The 21,017-nt window shown below is 33.1% G+C and overlaps 1 protein-coding gene across 19 annotated transcripts in view; it reads left to right on the forward strand.

The window, feature by feature from the left end:
- Positions 1–21,017, forward strand: part of SNX14 (sorting nexin 14) — an 84,230-nt gene that overhangs the window by 23,521 nt on the left and 39,692 nt on the right. For 7 of the 19 annotated variants that reach the window (XR_015133174.1, XR_015133177.1, XR_015133176.1 and 4 more), the window contains exons 5-15: positions 583–626; positions 3,268–3,355; positions 7,467–7,551; positions 11,597–11,753; positions 13,338–13,413; positions 14,148–14,192; positions 14,295–14,375; positions 14,472–14,586; positions 19,815–19,970; positions 20,336–20,460; positions 20,947–21,005. Coding sequence is in view for 15 of the 19 variants with exons in the window: in XM_086317832.1 (XP_086173958.1) it covers positions 583–626; positions 3,268–3,355; positions 7,467–7,551; positions 11,597–11,753; positions 13,338–13,413; positions 14,148–14,192; positions 14,295–14,375; positions 14,472–14,586; positions 19,815–19,970; positions 20,336–20,460; positions 20,947–21,005 (1,031 nt within the window). In the remaining 4 variants the exon portion in view is untranslated. Of the gene's footprint in view, positions 1–582; positions 627–3,267; positions 3,356–7,466; positions 7,552–11,596; positions 12,580–13,337; positions 13,414–14,147; positions 14,193–14,294; positions 14,376–14,471; positions 14,587–19,814; positions 19,971–20,335; positions 20,461–20,946; positions 21,006–21,017 lie in introns of those variants that run through there. The other 12 variants (XR_015133175.1, XM_086317833.1, XM_086317837.1 and 9 more) reach the window with 6 other exon arrangements.

The raw sequence follows: 21,017 nt of genomic DNA on the forward strand, positions 1-21,017 counted from the left end.
TGCTCATACTCCCTCCTAGTCTCTATCCTCCCTTGAAAGTTAATCACTGACTCCTTAGTTCCCCGACCAGAGATCGAACTTGTGCCCCTGCATTGGGTGTACGGAATCTTAACCACTGGACCACCAGAACCAGGGAAGTCCCCTAAGTCTTATATATTTGTTTTTTCATTTTATCCTGGGATTACTGACTTACAGAGGGCATTAGGAATGCAAAAGACCAGCCTGTTATTTTCTTTCTTTGCATAGAATTTTTTTGGTTCAGTGAATCTTCAGAGTCAGGAACAATTTAGATTAAAATTTTTTTTTTTAATTATGGACATATTTTAAAGTGTGTGTGTCATTGTGATAGTAATTTTTCTTTTTAATGAAGTTTTACTGTTTTCAGAGTGTTTTCCCATATGTCCCTTTTCATCATCAAAGCCATATGAAGTCGGCATAGACATTTTGTCATGCAGAAGTATGACACTGGGTGTCAATATTTGGGATACTAAGCTTAGTTTTTGTTATATATTTCTTAGTATTAGAGTTTATTTTCCCAGAATTAATTAACTTGATTTTTCTTAAAAAATAATTTTTATTCAGGTTCTTGAATTAGTGTTGGAAAACTTTGTCTACCCCTGGTACAGGTAAGTTCTTTCTATAAGACCTTTTTTCTGTAGTATAGTGAATTCCATTAAGTATGCTAATGATACATTTTTAGTATAGGTGGTAATTTCTCAGTGTTGGCACTATTGACATTTTTGGCCACATAATTCTTTGTTATGGGGACCTATACTGTGCATTATAGGGTGTTTAACGTACCCCTGACTTTTTCCCAGTGAATGCTGGTGGCACTCCTTGTTTTCCTTGGTTGTGATCACCAAATATGTCTTCAGAGATTGCCAGAGTTACCTGGGAGGCACAGTGGTCACTTAAGAACCACTGATTGTAGGTAATCAATTAACAATTTAGTGATAGGAAAGAGGAAAAAACCCTAGGCTACTTTTTGAAAGAACAGTAACTTGTACAGTTTCTTACGACCCCTAATTGTAGTGATTTACTATTTTGTATGCACCTTTTACACTTGAACTAATTGTACGTTTAGAGAAAAAATTTTTATTCAGGTATTTCATTAAACTGAAAGTTAATTTCAGTAGACTTCCTGGAAAATTAATGTTTTGTTCCAAAGTAGCTTTGTTTTTGGTATCTGATGCCTGTGTAAAAATCCCCTATGCTCAATGGAATATGGAAAATGCTCTAGATCTGTGGGGAAAAAAAAGTCTGATTTGACAATCAGAAATCATTTAATAAAACACATACTCCCTTACAGAAGCATCGTGTACTTAGTTATATATTTGAACACTTAACACCTATATGACTTATAATATTTAATTATATCTCCCCTAATGTTCAGTATATTTTGAATTTCCTAATTTAAAAATGCAATAGGCGGCTCGGTTTCCAGTGGCTAGGACTCAATGCTTTAACTGCCATGGGCCTGGGTTCAGTCCCTGGTCGGGAACTGATTCCACAAACTGAGTAATGTGGCTGGGGGAGGTGGGGAGGGCGGGGGGGGGTGGAAATGCTATGGCAGAAAGTGAAGAGGAACTCAAAAGCCTCTTGATAAAAGTGAAAGTGGAGAGTGAAAAAGTTGGCTTAAAGCTCAACATTCAGAAAACGAAGATCATGGCATCTGGTCCCATCACTTCATGGGAAATATATGGGGAAACAGTGGAAACAGGGTCAGACTTTATTTTTTGGGGTTCCAAAATCACTGCAGATGGTGACTGCAACCATGAAATTAAAAGACTCTTACTCCTTGAAAGGAAAGTTATGACCAACCTAGATAGCATATTCAAAAGCAGAGACATTACTTTGCCAACAAAGGTCCATCTAGTCAAGGCTATGGTTTTTCCAGTGGTCATGTAGGGATGTGAGAGTTGGACTGTGAAGAAGGCTGAGCGCTGAAGAATTTATGCTTTTGAACTGTGGTGTTGGAGAAGACTCTTGAGAGTCCCTTGGGCTGCAAGGAGATCCAATCAGTCCATTCTGAAGGAGATCAGCCCTGGGATTTCTTTGGAAGAAATGATGCTAAAGCTGAAACTCCAGTACTTTGGCCACCTCATGCGAAGAGTTGACTCATTGGAAAAGATTCTGATGCTGGGAGGGATTGGGGGCAAGAGGAGAAGGGGACGACAGAGGATGAGATGGCTGCTTGGCATCACTGACTCGATGGACGTGAGTCTGAGTGAACACCGGGAGTTGGTGATGGACAGGGAGGCCTGGCGTGCTGCGATTCATGGGGTCGCGAAGAGTCGGACACGACTGAGCGACTGATCTGATCTGATCTGATAGTGGATTAAAACAAATTTAATACTCATTTAATATGTTATTTTTGCCTGTATAGCTTATATACAATTTTTACACTGGCATCTGTCTTAAACATAGGGCATTTGTCATTTAAGTAAATTGATTGTGAGGCCTTTTATAAAATAATCCTGTTGTGAAACTCCCCCACTGCCACCCCATCCCCACCCTGCCCCCAAATTATAACTTCTCAGACATAAAATCTGGCTGTATTTTTTAGTGTGTATCCTATATAGCTATTGATGCTATGATATTCCCTTCCTTGGAGTTAATAGTGGGAACCATGATTGATACAAAATTATCTTCTTTATGCTACCAAGGGACTAACAGCATCATCTTCTAGTTCAGAAAATTATGATTATACATACTTTTCTTTCTTGCCTTTGATTAGGAAAGTATCCTAATTCTTCTAGGGACCTCAAAGCTATAGGAAAACTCAGGAAAAGGTTGTCAAAATTTCTGTTTAAAAACATTTTGAGTTTCAATTTATTTTCTTTTTCAAAGAAAACACACACTTTTTTTTCTTACTTTTAGAATTAGTTTATACTATTAATCTATAAATATTTAATTGAACTTTTGTATGTAATTGTGTTTCTTTTCAAAATTATTGTTTTTTAAATATTTCTTTGATGATGTTTAGAAAATGATCTTAAAAATCTTAAACATGTGACTATGTACACATGAATGTCTACAGGAAAATCTGTACAATAATTTAGTTAACGACAATTATGTCGGTACTAGAATTACGGGAGATTTTAATTTTCTTCTTTGTTCTTTTGTTCCATAATATAATGCATTGTTTGTTAAAAAATAGCATAAGTAAATGGAAAAAGAGTCAGTTCTAGACTTCTCTTGGTTTCTAGAAAGGGAAGTTGTGTATTTCTTTGAACTTCTAAATGCTTGTTTTCTTTTTAATTAAAGGGATGTAACAGATGATGAGTCCTTTGTTGATGAACTGAGAATTATATTACGGTTTTTTGCATCTGTCTTAATTCGAAGGATTCACAAGGTGTGTATTTATAATGAGAAATTTGGGAATTTCTATCCTATATGTTGGAGAAGGAAATGGCAACCCACTCCAGTATTCTTACCTGGAGAATCCCATGCACAGAAGAACCATGGGGTGGCAAAGAATTGTACATGACTGAAGCAACTTAGCATGCATACTATATGTATTTGTTTTGTTCTTCACCTTTAATTTTTTTAGATTAAGAGATAAATGGATTGCTATTGATTAATTGATCAATTTTGCTTTCTTTAATGTTTGGATGTCTTGGTTTTTAGAAATTATAGATAAAAAGACAACTGTAGAAAAAAAGTCATGTTCTTGTTAGATGAATTTACTGAATACATGGTAATGATTATGATGTTTTAAAAAAATTTCAAGCCATATTTTAAGGTTTTGTGTGTGTACATATATATACACACACACACACACACACACACACATATATATATACACTTAACTTTGTTGGCTATAGACACAAATACTTGTCTACTGCTTTGTCAGTTCTATATATTGAACATAATGATAATAAATTAGTGATCTCTATCTCTGCCAGTAATAAAGGCAAATTCTTGTTAAATGTTGCTATACCTATTTGAGAAATGAGCAATAAAATCAACCACTATAGCAAACATATGCAAAAAAATTATGAATAAGTACTTCACAAAAGAAAAATATAAAAGTGCTAATTAATATTTGAAAATATGTTGTCTTTTTGATGAGATACCATTCTTTTGTCTCTCAGGTTGGGAAAGAAAAAAGTGATAGTGTTTAGCCATGGTGATTGTAGAGAAACAGGCAAAGCAAGTACACGTTCAAATTGATATAACTCTTACCCTGGAAGGGGGTTTGGTAATCTTTATTGAAAGACATAAAAATGTCTGTACTCTCAAATATAATTCCATTTTTTTAGTATATTTTAAAGAAATAGAGTGGAAACATGTATATTCAAAGATTCATTGTAGTATACCTTATAATAAGGAAGACTGAAAAGGAAAACCGATGTCCAATGACAAGATTGTTGGTTGGTTGAATATAGTACATGTTAACTATGAAATCCTTTCTATAGTTTTTATGATTACTTGTTTTCATTTAGCATAATGTTTGTGATTGTTTGTTTTCACTTTGCATAATATTTTTGAGGTCTATTCATGTTGTCCTGTTGTACCTGTATCAGTACTTATTCTTTTTTATGTCTGAATAGTATTCCATTGTATGGATACACCACATTTTGTTTGTCCATCTGTCAGTCAGTGGACATTTGGAATGTTTCCACCTTTTGGCTATTGTGAATAATGCCACCATAGGGTTTGTGTACAAGTTTTTTGTGGAGAGAATGTGTATGGAATATTTATTTTCGTTTCTCTTGATTTTACCTTCAAATGTAATTACTGGGTCAAATGGTTTATGTTTAAACCATTTTTTTGAGGAACTGTCAAAAGACTGTTTTCCTAAGTGCACCATTTTCCATTGCTACTAGCAGTGTATGAGTGTCTTGATTTCTCCACATCCTTGCCATAACTAATTATTATTTCACTTTTTGATTCTAACCATACTAATGGACGTGAAGTCGTATCTCACTGTGGCATTGATTTGCTTTTCCCTGTGGCTGATGGGGCTTCCGTGATAGCTCAATTGGTAAAGAATCCACCTGCAATGCAGGAGACTCCCGTTCAATTCCTGGGTTGGGAAAATCCCTTGGAGAAGAGATAGGCTACCCACTCCAGTATTCTTGGGCTTCCTTTGTGGCTCAGCTGGCAAAAACTCTGCCTGCAATGTGGGAGACCTGGATTCGATCCCTGGGTTTGGAAGATCCCCTGGAGAAGGGAAAGGTTACCCACTCCAGTATTCTGGCCTGGAGAATTCCATGGACTGTCTAGTCCATGGGGTCGCATTGAGTCAGACATGACTGAGCGACTTTCACTTCACTTCATGGCTGATGATGTTGAGCATCTTCTTAGATGCTTATTGGCCATTTGTATATCTTTTTTTGGGAAAGAAATGTGTATTCAGATTTTTTGTCCATGTTTTAAACTGAGTTATTTGTCTTTTAATTACTGAGATGTAAGAGTTTATTATCTATTCTGGATATATTTCCTTCATCAGATATATGATTTCCAAATATTTTTTCCACTTTCTGGGTTTTTATGCTATATATTTTTTCTTTTCATTTTATCTGCATACTGTCCTGGAAGATAAGTGGGTCTTTATCATACTCATTTTGTAGAAAGTTAGTAATATTCTTTGTCAGAGTGTCAGAGGTAATTGATGGGCAGAGGATTAGGCCTGGGTCATGTTATTCCTAGTACAGTGTTCTATCCTTGGTAACATTGCCTGAATAATGTAACTTGGGGGTTTGGGGATAATGAAAATCATTTAAGGTCCACAGTGTTTTTTTTTAAATCGAAGTTTAGTGATAAACTCATTGTTTTATTCGTTTTGACTTTGACCTGAAGTCTCTAAAATAGAACTTGCAAGTGAAAATTTTCATGTGTGTTCTCAGAAGATGAGATTTTACAAAATATTTGAAAACAAAGACATCTTGTTTATTTGACAAATAATGGAACTAATTTATAATCACTAAGTACCAAGAGGGCAGGAGTAAATGAAGAGTAATGTTATTTTACAAAAAGGAATATTGCTAGCAGAAACATAGCCCCTTTTTGAACATGTTTGATATTCATAGCTGAAAGATACCTGTAAACTGCTCTGGGTTTTACTAGTAAATCACTAATATTGGGGGCTTATGAGTCATTACACTTAATAAATTTATCAGGCTGTAATGTTTTCCCTCTTCCTTAATGAGGAATTTAAAAAGGATTGGAAAGTTAACACAAAATAACACTGTTGGGATACAATTTTCTCATGCCTTTGATAAAGGGAGAATGTAATGTGTTGAGCTTTGTAATGGCTGATAACCCTGTTGAAGTCTAATAAACATGCTTTTTGGTGATTTACTGAATTCACAAGGCTTTTTTTTTTCTTAAGTTATTTTATTTTCTGTCTCTTTCATGTGTATTCATGTATGCTTCTAATTCTCTCTTACTAACCTACCCTAGTCACTACAGTTTCCAATCTTTAAGTTGAAAATTGTCTGTGGGGAAAAATGAAACTTAGTATTATTCCAAAATAGAATGCTGCCATATATCTTGAAACCAGGATTTGTCTTATAATCTGAATGAAAAGTTTATTTTCAAGCAGCCTTAGTTAACACAAATTTATAACCTCAAAGGAATGATAAGCTGCTTGACGTTTTTTTTCTTGAATACATTTAGAACAAATACATTAAAGAAATAAGTCAAGAATAAAGACACTAATTTCATGAGAAAAATTTAGTGTATAAGGTATGTTTTCATTATCGTGGTAGTAAAACTGTCTGAAGTTATAATCAATATGGTCTAAGACTGTATAGTGCTTTTAAATTATATTTTTGAAAGATTCCTAATACAACTAATTTTTTTTAAATTTTTAATTGAAGGATAATTGCTTTACACTATTGTGTTGATTTCTGCCAAACATCAACATGAATCAGCCCTAGGTATACGTGTGTCCCCTTCCTCTTGATATCCCATCCATATCCCACCCTTCTAGGTTGTTGCAGAGCCCCAGTTTGAGTTCCCTGAGTCATATAGCAAATTCCCATTGGCTGTCTAATTCACATATGGAAGTGGATATGTTCGGAGAAGGAAATGGCAACCCACTCCAGTGTTCTTGTCTAGAGAATCCTGTGGACATAGGAGCCTGGTGGGCTGCTGTCCATAGGGTCGCACAGTCAGACATGACTGAAGTGACTTAGCAGCAGCAGCAGCAGTGTATATGTTTCCATGTTACTCTGTCCATCTGCCCCACCCTCTCCTTTCTTCCCCAGACCATAAGTCTTTCTCCATGTCTGTGTCTCCATTGCTGCCCTGCAAATAGGTTCAGCAGTACTCTTTCTAATTCCATATATATGTGTTAATACATGATATTTGTTTTTCTCTTTCTGACTTACTTCATTCAATACAGCTAATTTTTAAGATCTTATGTTCCAATGTCTTAAATACAGTGTTCCTGCCATTATAACTTAGAGATAAATTATTTTAAAAGTTTTTATTTTAATGTTGAATTTTTCTAGGTGGATATTCCATCTATTATCACCAAGAAACTATTAAAAGCAGCAATGAAGCATATAGAAGTGATTGTTAAAGCCAGTCAGAAAGGTAATACAATTTCCTGCTCCGAAATTTGAGTGATTTTGTTTTTATATGGCAACTTTCATCCTAAATATCTGAATACTGATAAATTAAGTGATATATTCATAAATGCTGTGAGAGTTTTGTTTCAACTGAAATCCTTTTCAGTAATTTATTAATAATACAAGTGATTGTGTGAACTCAAGAATCTATGAAAATTAAAGTACAATCATTAATTGTTAGATATATTATTGATGAACCTTATCCTTTTTTTTTTTTTTTTTTGAATGGATCCTTTGCCCTCGTTACTTCCTCTGTGGTATCTCTCACATGTCTTCTCTCCTTTTTCCTTAATGATTTCAATTTGACCTAGCTTATCCTGTACACTGTTACTATGTTAATTTCACAATACCACAATCCTGTTACCTCCCTACTTTAAAAAAAAAGTAGTGACTGCTTGTAGAGTCAAAACTGTCTTATATTTAAATCCTTTCCTATGTAGTTAAGTTGTTTGATCTTGTCCTTCAATATGTATTATACTTTAGCCAGGATGACCTCTTTTCAGTTTCTCACATACGTCCTGGGCTTTATACTGTCATGATGTATAAGTAATATATATTCATCAAATGTTTGCTGATTGAACAAATGAAATCTTCCTTTGGGGCTTTTCTTACTCTTAGATCAAGCTGAAATATACTTTTTAAGCAAAATTACTTATATGCTCTATATTTAGTTCTTTGTGAGACTGGTAATTACCATGTGTGGTATTCCTCTTCTGGAAATTACCAGTAAGTATTAGCAGTCCAAAACCTCTCAGTAGTCTTGCAGCAAAGATATAGCTTTAACTTTGTATAACCTGGAACATCCTAGACTCATTTGAGCGTGGAACCAATTTTCCCTTCTCATAACATCAATTCATATGATCACAATATATTTGAGGAAATTGTGTTCTAGGTAGAGTGGAAGTTAAATTATTAGTTTATTTGTCATTTGGTATAAATCATTCCTCAGGTACAAGAACCAGTTCAGATTGCATGTTTAAACTCTTGTGTTTTTGTCTTATATAACAATTAAGAAGTTTTAGCTTCAATGTAGTTTAAAAGTAGAAAAGTTTAAATATGTGTAATTTAAATGTTAAACAAAAAAAAATTAACTTTTAAAATTGTTGTCCTGTCACTGGCAAAATCATACCAGAAAATTGTAGCCATTCCATTAAGGCTACTTTACTGTCAGAAAAAAATATGGAAAATGTGTTTTTTTAATTAGTAAATTTTAGTTTTTAGAGTAGTTTTAAGTTTATAGAAAAATTGAGCAGATATTTTGGAGATTCCCGTATATTTCCCCCCTTCCCAATTGTTAACGCCTTGCCTTGGTTGGTACATTTGTTACAGTTGATATGCCAGTATTGATACATTATTAATCAAGTCCATAGTTTTCATTAGGGTTTTACTCTTCTTGTACATTCTGTGGATTTTGACAAATGCTTAATGCCATGTATGTATCATCACAGTATCATACTGAGTGTTTCACTGCCCGCATAGCCCCTGTGTTTCACCTGTTTATCCCTCTCTCTTTCCTTCAGGAACTCCTGACTACCACTGATCTTTTTACTCTTTCTACAGTTTTTCCAAATGTCATAATGTCATAAATTCCATAAATGGAATCATACTGTAGCCTTTCCAGACTGCTTTCTTTCATTTAGAATTATGCATTTAAGGGTTCTCCATGTCTTCTGTGGCTGGATAACTGATTTCTTTTTAGTGCTCAATTACATTCTGTTGTCTAGATGTACTACAGTTATCCATTCACTTTTTCAAGGACATCTTGGTCACTTGTTTGCAAGTTTTTGTGTGGGAAAATTATTTTTAATATGGTCTTAATATTGTTATAAAGACAAACACTTTGAACTCAGGATATGAATAAATTGACTCATCTTTTTACTTTTAGTTGAATCAATCAGTTTAATAAAATCTCCAAGTTGTTTTGTTTCTGAGAGTGCTGAAATTTATCCTTGAGTCTTTGCAAGAGAAGGGTTGCTAGTTTGCTACCACTATTCATATAAAAAATGGTCCTCAATTACAAAATCAACATAAAATGCTAGATTGGATTCATTAATGACATTGTATTAGTAATTAATGAAGTCCATAAAATTAAAAGACCTAAGTATTAGGAGGATTCCAGTTTGTCCAAAGGTTCTGGTGTTCTAAATGTTATAACGGTGAATTAGACTTGTAAGAAGATTTTCAGGGTTTTGATTTTTCTTCTCTTTCATGCATGCATTTGTTTTCTAAATATTTTTGGCTACACAATTTTGTATACTCAGGAAGTACTTAAAGGTTAACCTCCTTTATCCATATACATTTTTACTCTCTTGGTGTTCTCTCCTTATCTGCTTCTTGAGAGTAGGAATTACAAAGAGGTTTTCTATGTAATTACTTCTGTCATCCTTAGACACATTGAAAATATATACATTAGAAGCCTTGGTTTAATTTAAATTCAGTAGTAGTTGAAGGGCTTTATTATATCAGTCTTTGATCCTAAAGAAATCTTTTTGTCATGGATTCTGAAAATTTCCTTTCATGGTCTGAAAACTGTCCATTGATTAGGTAGGAGGTATACTGGTGATTAGTGGGGTTTAATTCATACCCTGTTTTTCAACATCTGTATTTTGCTTGTACTTGTATTAAGGTTCTCTTCCTCCATATGTTTTTATCTTCTGCCTGGTTTTTAAATTCTTTCATTAGCTAAGACTACAAAAATCTCACATCTGAGTAGAGTCCAGTCTAGTGATTCAATTTATATATTATATATAAATGCTTAATCACATCAAATATTATAATTACTGGTGCATTTTACATGGAATCTTTTCAATGTCATCTATTTAATAACTGTTTACTGAGGGGGAAACTGAGGTTCAAAGGGATTATATTATTTAAGATCATCAGTTAATAAGTAGAACTGGAGTTTAGCATAGCTTAGTCTTCTTATTTTAAATTCCTGTTTATGATATAAATTTTTAAAAGACCTGTACCCTGAATGCTTGGGGCAGAATGCTTGGTAAACAACTGTATAATTGTCAAATAAAATGCTTGAACATGGTTTGTATGAAAACCACATCCATCTTTGTCAGTCCTGCTTTTGTACCTCTGGTGCGGATAACATTCATTTACATTCTTAGTTCTCACACCTTTGGAATGTATATATTGGCTTTTTTTTTTTGGTGAATGTGCTTGCATTCTCTCAATAAAAATAGAAGTAAATAGTATAAAATAAATGCCATTGAATTAGAGTTAAGATTCCCTTCACAGACTTCATGATTTTAAAACTTGGCCCGGAGTGCAGATAGGGGAAAACATGACTTCTTTTTCTCCTGCTCTTTTGACGTCTGTAGAAAAGGATTGGCAATACTATTATTCTTAAGTTTTGAAGTATTAGTTTAGTGCTTGGCCTTTAAGAAAACCTTTTGTTCGTGTAACTTTTATCATCAGTTAACATAGTAGGTAATCTAACTTCATGGACTTCCACTGTATACAGCTGTATACCTTTTCTGTCCTATACTATGGGCAGAAGATGCAGAACTTAACCAAGGAAGCCTGTTTCTGTACTATAATTAGTTTGAAGGGTTACCTGATTGATTTTGATGTGAAAGAAGAAATAATAGAGACCTTTAAGAAGGATTTTTTAATACTTGCAGAGGATGAATAAGATGTAGTGTTTGTTAACAAAAGCTTTGTGTGTGCTGGAAGATGTTTCATTTAGTTTTTTCATTTAAAAATTTTGCTTTTAATATAATTTGTAATGACCTGGGTTTAAAATTTTGTTCACCAAGGGTGAAAGGGCTTTTTTATCAATTCATTTTGAATAAATTAAAAACTTCCAGCAAAGAGGAAAATTACCTTCTTTACACTCTTTTTTTTTGGAAAAGTTTACCAGTAGAATACATACTGGAAAGAAAGAAAGGTTAAAAAAGGAATGGCTGTGTTAAATTATTTTCTGTTTGTTAGTGGAAATGGCTGAAGTTATTTAATGCTGTTAACTTCTTCCAATGTTTATTTCTTATTTGTATTTATAGTAGAAAATACAGAGTTTTTACAGCAAGCTGCTTTAGAAGAATATGGTCCAGAGCTTCATGTGGCTTTGAGGAGTCGAAGAGATGAATTACATTATTTAAGGAAACTTACTGAACTACTTTTTCCTTATATTTTACCTCCTAAAGCAACAGACTGCAGGTATAAATAAGACTGGAAAATGTCATAGCAGTATTTACATACAATGCCATGTGTATATTGCTGTTTTTGATCATAATAGGAATACACTAAAACTTGAGGTTATCCTATGATATGAAAAATTTTCCATTTAAGAAATATAATTTATCAGGTCTTAAAATGCCGTTTTAGGCACTGAATGTTCATGATATGTTGTATTGCTAACAGTTTTTTCCTAGAAACTGATCTTGGGAAATCAAAGATACACATAAAAATTAAGTTTCTTACTTGATATCATTATACTGTGTTGCATTCTTGGTGTTTCTTTGAAAAGACATGCAGAAACACTTTGGACAAATTATACAGCTAAGTTTGAAAAGTATAGTTAAAGGTCATTTAGTCCATCCAGTCTCCCTTGTTCCTGCAAGAGCATGTTTAGATTATTCCATAAAGTTCCTTTGTTGCTCTTATCTTTATGATCCTTAGAGATAAGGACCATGGCTTATTTTATTTATTTACTTAATTGAATTATAGTTAGGTCGTAGTACTATTTTCCGGAGAAGGCAATGGCACCCCACTCCAGTACTCTTGCCTGGAAAATCCCATGGACAGAGGAGCCTGGTAGGCTGCAGTCCATGGGGTCGCTAAGAGTCGGACACAACTGAGTGACTTCATTTTCACTTTCCACTTTCATGCATTGGAGAAGGAAATGGCAACCCACTTCAGTGTTCTTGCCTGGAGAATCCGAGGGACGGGGGAGCCTGGTAGGCTGCCGTCCATTGGGTCGCAAAGAGTCGGATACGACTGAAGTGACTTAGCAGCAGCAGCAGCAGCATAGTACTATTTTCAGGTAACATACTGCTTCAGTATTTTCATATACTACACTCTGTTTAGTGAAAGAAAGTGAAAGTGAAGTCGCTCAGTCGTGTCCAACTCCTTGCGACCCCATGGACTGTAGCCTACCAGCTTCCTGCATCCATGGGATTTTCCAGGCAAGAATACTGCAGTGGGTTGCCATTGCCTTCTCCAGGAGATCTTCCCAACTCAGGGATTGAACCTTGGTCTCCCACATTGGAGGCAGACGCTTTACTGTCTGAGCCACCAGGAAAGTACTCTATTTAGAGTTATTATAAAATAATAGCTATATTTCTCTGTGCTGTACAGTACATCCAACCATGGCTTATTCTTAGTGGTACACTTTAAATATTACTTTATTTTAAATTTAAAGTATTTTAAATAAAATAGTTTAAAAATGGTTTTATTAATTTAAATATTATAATCACACAGTAATTATACTATTAAAATTAGTTTTATTAATTTTTTATATGTAACATTGTAATATTCTGAGGTAGAATTTTTCTAATGCTTACTCAAGTTCCTCCTGCCAAGGAAATGCTTTTTCCCTCTTAATAGTATTCCTTTTAACCAATTAAGAAATCCAGGTGTGGTCTCTGAACTAGTAGTGTGAGCATTAGTTGGTGGCTTGTTAGAGATGGCAGACTCTCAGGGCAGACCCCAGACCTCCTGAATCATAGTCATATTAACAGGATTCCCACGTGAGAGCTGATGTAAATCACTAAATATGTACAATATTGTTCTTTTTTCCAGATCGCTGACCTTACTTTTAAGAGAGATTCTCTCTGGTTCGGTGTTCCTCCCTTCTTTGGATTTCCTAGCTGATCCAGTAAGATGTAAAAAAATTTTTTTCTTTAATTGTGATAAGATGCATATAAAGTAAAATTTACCATCTTAAATTACATGTACAGTTCAGTGGTATTAAGTACATTCACATTGTTGAGCAACCATCACCAATGCTTGTCTCCAGAACTCTTTTTATCTTATAAAATTGAAACTCTGTACCCATATAAACAGTAATTCTCCATTCCTCCTAATGCCTGGCACCTCTACTTCCTGACTCTGTTTTCTGTCTCTATGAACTTGACTACTCTGGTTACCTTAGATTAGTGGAATGATGCAGCATCTGGCTTATTTTACATAGTGTAATATCATCAAGGTTCATTCATGTTGTAGCATATATCAGAATTCCCTTTCTTTTCAAGGCTGAGTAGTATTTCATTATAGATATATGTCACATTTTGTTCATTCATATATTGATGGATAGGTGAGTTGCTTTTACTTTTGATCCAGTAAAATTTTGAAGAAATAGGGATAATTTATAAGCATTTTGAATGCCAAAGTCAGAGTAACTTTTCTTTTTCCATTTACACAAAAGTTGAGAACCCTGTATTGTAGATTTTTTTAAAAGTTCTTCTATGTTACAAAAGTACAGATGCTTTTTGCCACTGCTCTGTTTTGTCATTTTTCCAGAAACTTTCATAATCTGATAGAAGCTTTCAGAATTCAGGGCAGAATACACTAATGAAATTATTTTGATCTATGTTTATTATTTTCCATTAGGATACTGTGAATCATTTGCTTATCATCTTCATAGATGACAATCCAGTGAGTATTAAACACGTTAGAAAATATTTCAGATTGCATTGAAGTTTGATACATACCTGTACAATCAAATGACACTTGACTGAATTAATTTTCTCTTCAAAGCCTGAAAAAGCGACTGAACCGCCTTCCCCTTTAGTTCCATTCTTGCAAAAATTTGCAGAACCTAGAAATAAAAAACCATCTGTAAGTATTTTCAGAAATAACTTATTACTTTTGATATAAACAGTTTTATCACGTATTTATATAGCTCTAACTTACTCTTCCTCATGTTGTATCAAGGTGCTGAAGTTAGAATTGAAGCAAATTAGAGAGCAGCAAGATCTCTTGTTTCGGTTTATGAACTTTCTGAAACAAGAAGGAGCAGTGCACGTGTTGCAGATTTGTCTGACTGTGGGTGAGGCTTACCTGTGTACTTTACTAAAGTCATTGTTAAACTTTGTCATATATTTGACTATTTAGATCAGCTCTGATGTTGTAGTTGCCAGTGTCTACTCCTTTCCACATTGGAACATAATCTATAATGGACTTCAACCAAATCCTCTTAGCAGAAAAAAAAAACTACTAAAAATTTAGAGTAATGAAATTGTGTTAAAGACCTGGTCATGAGCATTTTGTCACAGTTTTTGTTAAGAATTATTTTGATTAAGTAATCAAATATAAAAATGTTCTATTTTGACTAGAAGTTCTATAACATCTTGTGCTATTGGATTTTGAGGCACTGTATGGACTCTGAAAAGATTAGTTTTTCTAATGCACCTAATTTTTTTTAATATATAATGAAAAAAAAATTGAGGTGTAATTTACACAGTGAAACAAATAGAATTTAAATATACAATTGCTCTAACAAATCTGCAGTCCATATAACGTACACCTTTACTGAGATCAGGAACATTTCCATCACCCTAGAAGGTTCCCTGAGAGCCCTTCCCAACTGATCCTTTCCTGCTCCCACTCCTGCCAAAGCAGTCACTGATCTCGTTTCTTTCACCACAGATTAGTTTTTCCTGTACAGTTTCCTTATATAGATGGAAGCTCATAGTATGTACTTTTGGGGCCTGACTTCATTGATTCAGGATGATGCTTTTTAAGATTGATTCATGTTATTGTGTAGATGAGTAGTTTGTTCTTTTTTATTGCAAAGTAGTGTTCTTTTGTATGAGGGTACCACACTATTCATTCTCCTCGTAAATGGGTATCTAGACTGCTTCCACTCTTGGGCTATTATGAATAAAGCTGCTGTGCACATTCTTGTACAGGGCTTTCTCTTCAGCATATATTTAATAACTAGAAGTAGAATTGCTGTGTTACAAGGTAGATATTTGTTTAATTTTATAAAAAGCTGCCAAATTATTTTCCAGAGGGTTGTATGTACTATTTTACTCCACCAGCAGTGAAAGAGAGTTCTGGTTGTACCTCAACTTTATAAAAATTTGGTGGTGTTTATCTTTTTAGTTTTAGCCATTTTATTGGTATATGGTAGAATTTTGTTGTGCTTTTAATTTGTGCTTCTCTAATGATTAACAGAACTGAACACTTTATCATGTGCTTATTGACTATTTGAATATCTTTGTGGAATTGCTATCTTTTGGCTGTTTTTTACTGAATTGTTTTTCCTTTTGTCAGGAATTTCAGTAGTTTTTTAAATATTCTAGATATGTCTTTTTGTCAGATACAAGTATTACAAAGATTTTCTTTCAGACAATGGCATGTCTTTTTATTTTCGGAATAGTGTCTTGATGAGCAGAACTTTTAAATTTTGATGAAATTCAGTGTATCAATTTTTAATTTTATGCTTAGTGCTTTCTGAGACTTCCGAAAGACTTTTTTAAGCCTTCACCTATCTTAAGTCAAGGTGATATTTGCCTGTTTTTCTCTAGGTGTGTTATAGTTATTATATTTTATATACAGGTTTGTGATCTATCTTGAAATAATTTTTAGGTTGGTATTAGGTAGGGGTGGAGGTTCATTTTTCCCCTGTATGGATATACAGTTTTTCCAGTATCCATTTTTTGAAGAGACATTTTATTCCCATCTTGAATTACTTGTGCATCCTTGACAAACCTTTTGACAATATGTGGGTCTGTTTCTCGGCTATATTCTTTTCCGTTGATCCATATGTCTACTTTTTTGGCCGATACCACAGTCTTTATTACTTTGACCAAGTAAGTTTTGCAATCAAGTGGTTTAGGGCTTCCCACTTAGTTCTTTTTAAAGACTGTACTTAGCTATTTTAAGTTCTTTGCATTTCTATATAAAATTTACAATCAGACTGACAATCCTACCCCTTCATCCACACGCACAACCTGCTTCAATGTTTTAATTGGGGTGGTATTGAATCTGTAGCTCAACTTGGGGAGTAATGACATCTCAACAGTACTTAGGTTTCCGGTGCATGAATAGGGCGTATTTTTTCATTCATTTCATTCTTAAATCTCTCCATAAAATGTTTCATAGTTATCACTGTGGGTCTTTATTTTTGGATTTATTTGAATGTGGTATTTAAAATAACTTGTTAAATTGTTTTTAGCTTATATACAGAAATAGAATTGATTTATTGCATACTGATTTTGTATCCTGTGACATTACTAAGTTTACTTACTAGTTCTAGTAGCTTTTTTGTAGATTTCCTTAGGATTTTCTGCATACACAATCATGTCATCTGTGAATACACAGTTTTATTTTTTCCTTTGTGATATTTACATCTTATTTCTTTTTCTTGCCCCTATTGTAATGGCCAGGACCTTCAGTGTGTTGCTAAATCTAAGTGGTGAGAGCTTACATCCTTGCTTTAGGGGGGAATCATTCAGTGTTATACCATTATGTATAATATTAGCCTGGGTTTTTTTTGGTAGATCTCCTTTACTAGATAGAGAATATTTCCTTCTGTTTATTGTTTGCTGAAAATTTTTATCATGAGTGAACAGTGGATTTTTAAAATGCTTTTAGTACATCTCAGCAACCTATTTAATCACCAGGTTATTCCTAATTTTCTTTTATTATGAAGCTGTAGTGATATCCCCTCTTTATTGGTAATTTGTACTTTCTAGTGGTTTATAAAATTTTGAAATATTTTTGATTTGCTAAGTTTTAGCTTTCATATTTACTATTTCCTTTCTTCTTACCTTTCGTTTAGTTTGTACTTATGGTTTCTTAAGATGAAAGCACTGATGATTAATTTTCTTACACATTTCTTCTTTCTTAATATAAGCACTTAAAACTATAAATTTCTCTCTATGAGTTGCTATAACTGAATTCTAAGATTTTTGGTACTCTGTGCTTTTTATAGTCATTTAGTTTGAAATATTTAAAAATTTTCCTGTGGTTTATCCTTTGACCCTTGGGTTATTTTGAAATGTATTGCTAAATTTCCAAAATTTGGCGATTTTTGAGATATCTTATTGTGATTGATTTCTGATTTAACACTCTCCTGATCAGACAAAATATTCTGTATGATTTCAGTCCTTTGAAATTGATTGAAACTTGTCTTATGGCCCATCCATATGATCTGTATGAATATTCTATGTGCATGTGAGAAGAACATCTATTTTACTGTGTTGGGTGGTGTTCTGTAAATATCATCTAGATTAAATTGATGGCTTGTGTTCACGTATTATATATTCTTTCAGATTTCTTAATGGATTTGCTATTTCTCCCTTTAGTTTTTTTTTTTTTTTTTAATGTATTTCAAGCTTCATTATTAGGTGCAGAGACAGTTAAGATTGTTAATGAATCTATCCTTTTATCACTATAAAATGCTCTTCTTTATCTCTGGTAATTTTCTGTCTTGAAGTCTACTTTGTTTGATATTAATATATAGTTATACTATCTTTATGCTTGGGTTTGCATTGTATTACCTTTTTCTATATAATTAAAGAATTTAACATTTATTATAAATACCATATAGCTGAATATTGCTTTAAAAAAAGCGAGTTTGATAATCTTGATTTTCTAATTGAGGTGTATAGTACTTTTGCACTTAATATAATTATTGCATATTTATTGTTAGGTCTTTGGTCTTGGTGTTTTGTATTTGTTCCATGTATTTTTTTTTTTAATGTTTTCCAGCCTTTCTTTGAATTACTTGAGCATTTTTCAGTATTTTATCTCCTCTATTGACATTTTCTTGTTTTTTTTTAGTGGTTGCTCAGTTCATAATGATTACCCTGTACATCCTTCATTGATCACAGTTTTCATTTAAACATATATTTTACTATTTCAGGAACAGTGTAAGAACCTCAGTATACCTCAGTTTGTTCCCTTCCTGTCTGATGTGACTGTTACTGTATAGTTTAATTCTGTGTAGGCTATGAAACTCCACAGTACATTGCTTTTCCTTCCTTAAGCAACAGTCTTAACACACACACACACATGCACACATATTTTGGCCCTGATAGTTACTGACTGGCATATTTACTTTTTTGGTGGTTTTTATTCTTTTTCTGCAGAGCCAGTTTCTGTATCATTTTCCTTCTGCTGAAATAAATGTTTTTTATTACATTTCTTATAGCACCATTCTGCTGGAGGTAAATTCTCTTAGCTTTTGTCTGTCTGAAAAGGTGTTATTTTGTATTCATTTAAAAAAGATATTTTCACCAAATAAAAAATTTCAGGTTATGGTTTTTTTCTTTCAGCATTTTATGTCATTTTTTTCACTGTCTTTTGAACAGCGCCATTGTTTCTAAGGAGAAATTAGCTTCCATTCTTCTGTTTGTTTCCCTACATATATCCCTTTTCTCCCTGATTTTGCAGTTTTCTTTTTGTGTTTGGGGTTTCAGCAATTTAACTGTAATGTGCAGTTTTTAAAAAGTTTATTCTACTTGGATTTTCCTAGGAATCTTAGATATGTAGGTTGGTGTTTTTCATTATTTTAGAAGATGCTTGGCTGTTACCTCTTCAAATACAGTGCCTGATTTTTTTCTCTCCTTTCTTTTTGAGACTCCAATTTTATGAATTTGCTATCATTCCAAAGATCTCATATGTTCTGTTCTAGTTTTTTCTTACTCTTTTTTAAAGAAAAGCTCCTTTTCTTTTTGTGTTTCATTTTGGATAATTAAGAATTAAGGGGTAAGCTCCATATTACCTCTTGTAATAAAAAAGGCAGTCAGTATTTTGGGTTTTTTAATGCTGTCCTCTGTCTCTTTAGAAAAAATTGATTTGTTCAGACTGAGCTTTGTCACTAGTCTACAGCTTCCATGATGGAAAGAAACATTGTTTAAAAACATTGACTGGGACTAAAAAGAGCCTTAGTTTTCACTATTATTTAGTGAATCTGGTTTCAGAATATTAAAGACCCTTGGTATAAAAAATTAATCCAATATGTTCCTTAAAGAGAATTTTACAAACATGTTTATTATTCTAAGTTTTAGAAGGTTTATGTTGCTAGGCAAATATTTACACATTTTATGTTGGTATATATTATATTTGATTGTTTAACTTCTCTTTCATCTTAGTAGTTGTTTTATTGCTCCCAATTAAATATTTTTTAAGAACTTAAAATGATGAATAAATTACTCATAATTGCCACTTTTGATATTAATTACAATTTGACTGAGAACATAAAGTTTTCACTGAATAGTTTTATTCTATGCAAATCTTTTTTTTTTTCCTTTCTGAATTTGCTAGAGGAATTCAATGACAGAATTTTACGACCAGAGTTATCAAATGATGAAATGCTGTCTCTTCATGAAGAGTTGCAAAAGATTTATAAAACATACTGTTTAGATGAAAGTGTTGACAAAATTCGATTTGATCCCTTCATTGTAGAAGAGATTCAAAAAAGTAAGTAAAAGATGAGGACGAATTCTGTAGTTCTGTAGTTCTTTTACTCTTTTCAGAGTTTTCTGATGTATTCCCTGCTTACTGCAACAGCTGTGTGAGATACACAGGCAGGCATTATCCCATTTTACTAACAAGATGAAAGCTGTGATGAAGAAACTTATTCACAATTCACATACCTAATACTTGCCAGAACTGGCTAGGTTGTTCTAATTCTTCATTCTGGTGTGATCTGCACCTTACAGTGGATTTCTGCAAAACAGTTTTCATGTTGTTTGTTTGCTCTTTCACTGTAATGAATTTTAAACTAATATATAGTGTATTTATGCTTTTCATAAATAATTTTTGCAATATAACTTTTTTGACAGTTGCTGAAGGCCCATATATAGATGTTGTGAAACTTCAAACTATGAGATGTCTTTTTGAAGCGTATGAACACGTACTTTCTCTCTTGGAAAATGTGTTTACTCCTATGTTTTGCCACAGTGATGAGGTAAGTCAGAATATTAATGTTGTGTGAAGATTTTTCTTTAAAACTTATTAGTTGCTTTGATATCATTACATGAGTAATTCAAATAATAAACAAAAATAAAATGCAGTTAATTAAGAAAATGGATGCTGTTTTGCACTACATAATGGAGATTAGAAACTGATAATAAAATTATTTCTTAATATCAAAACCATGTTTGTGTATGTGACTAGTAGATTGCTACCTAATTGGTATTTGATTTTCCATATATCTGAGTGGCTTTGTAGTGGTGATGGGGAAACCCCATTCTTGTATGTATATTATTTACCTACTTGTGGAAATCAGATGGTTTGAATACCTCCATTTGCAATATCTTAATCCTTACTCTATTTGACTGTGATTATATTCACTTGATTTAAGTAATGTTTTCTTTGAACTCGAAAGTAGTAAGGTAAAATAGCATATTTCAATATCAAGTACAGGTTTAATAAATCATAATTATTTTTTAAGTATTTTAGACAACTTTTAAGAGGTGCAGAATCACCAACCCGCAATTCAAAATTCAACAGGTAAGTATATTC

The sequence above is a fragment of the Bos grunniens genome, chromosome 9, assembly GCF_055505025.1.
Source record: "Bos grunniens cultivar Pamir isolate PY7600 chromosome 9, Bosgru_T2T1.0, whole genome shotgun sequence".
NCBI classification, from domain to species: domain Eukaryota; kingdom Metazoa; phylum Chordata; class Mammalia; order Artiodactyla; family Bovidae; genus Bos; species Bos grunniens.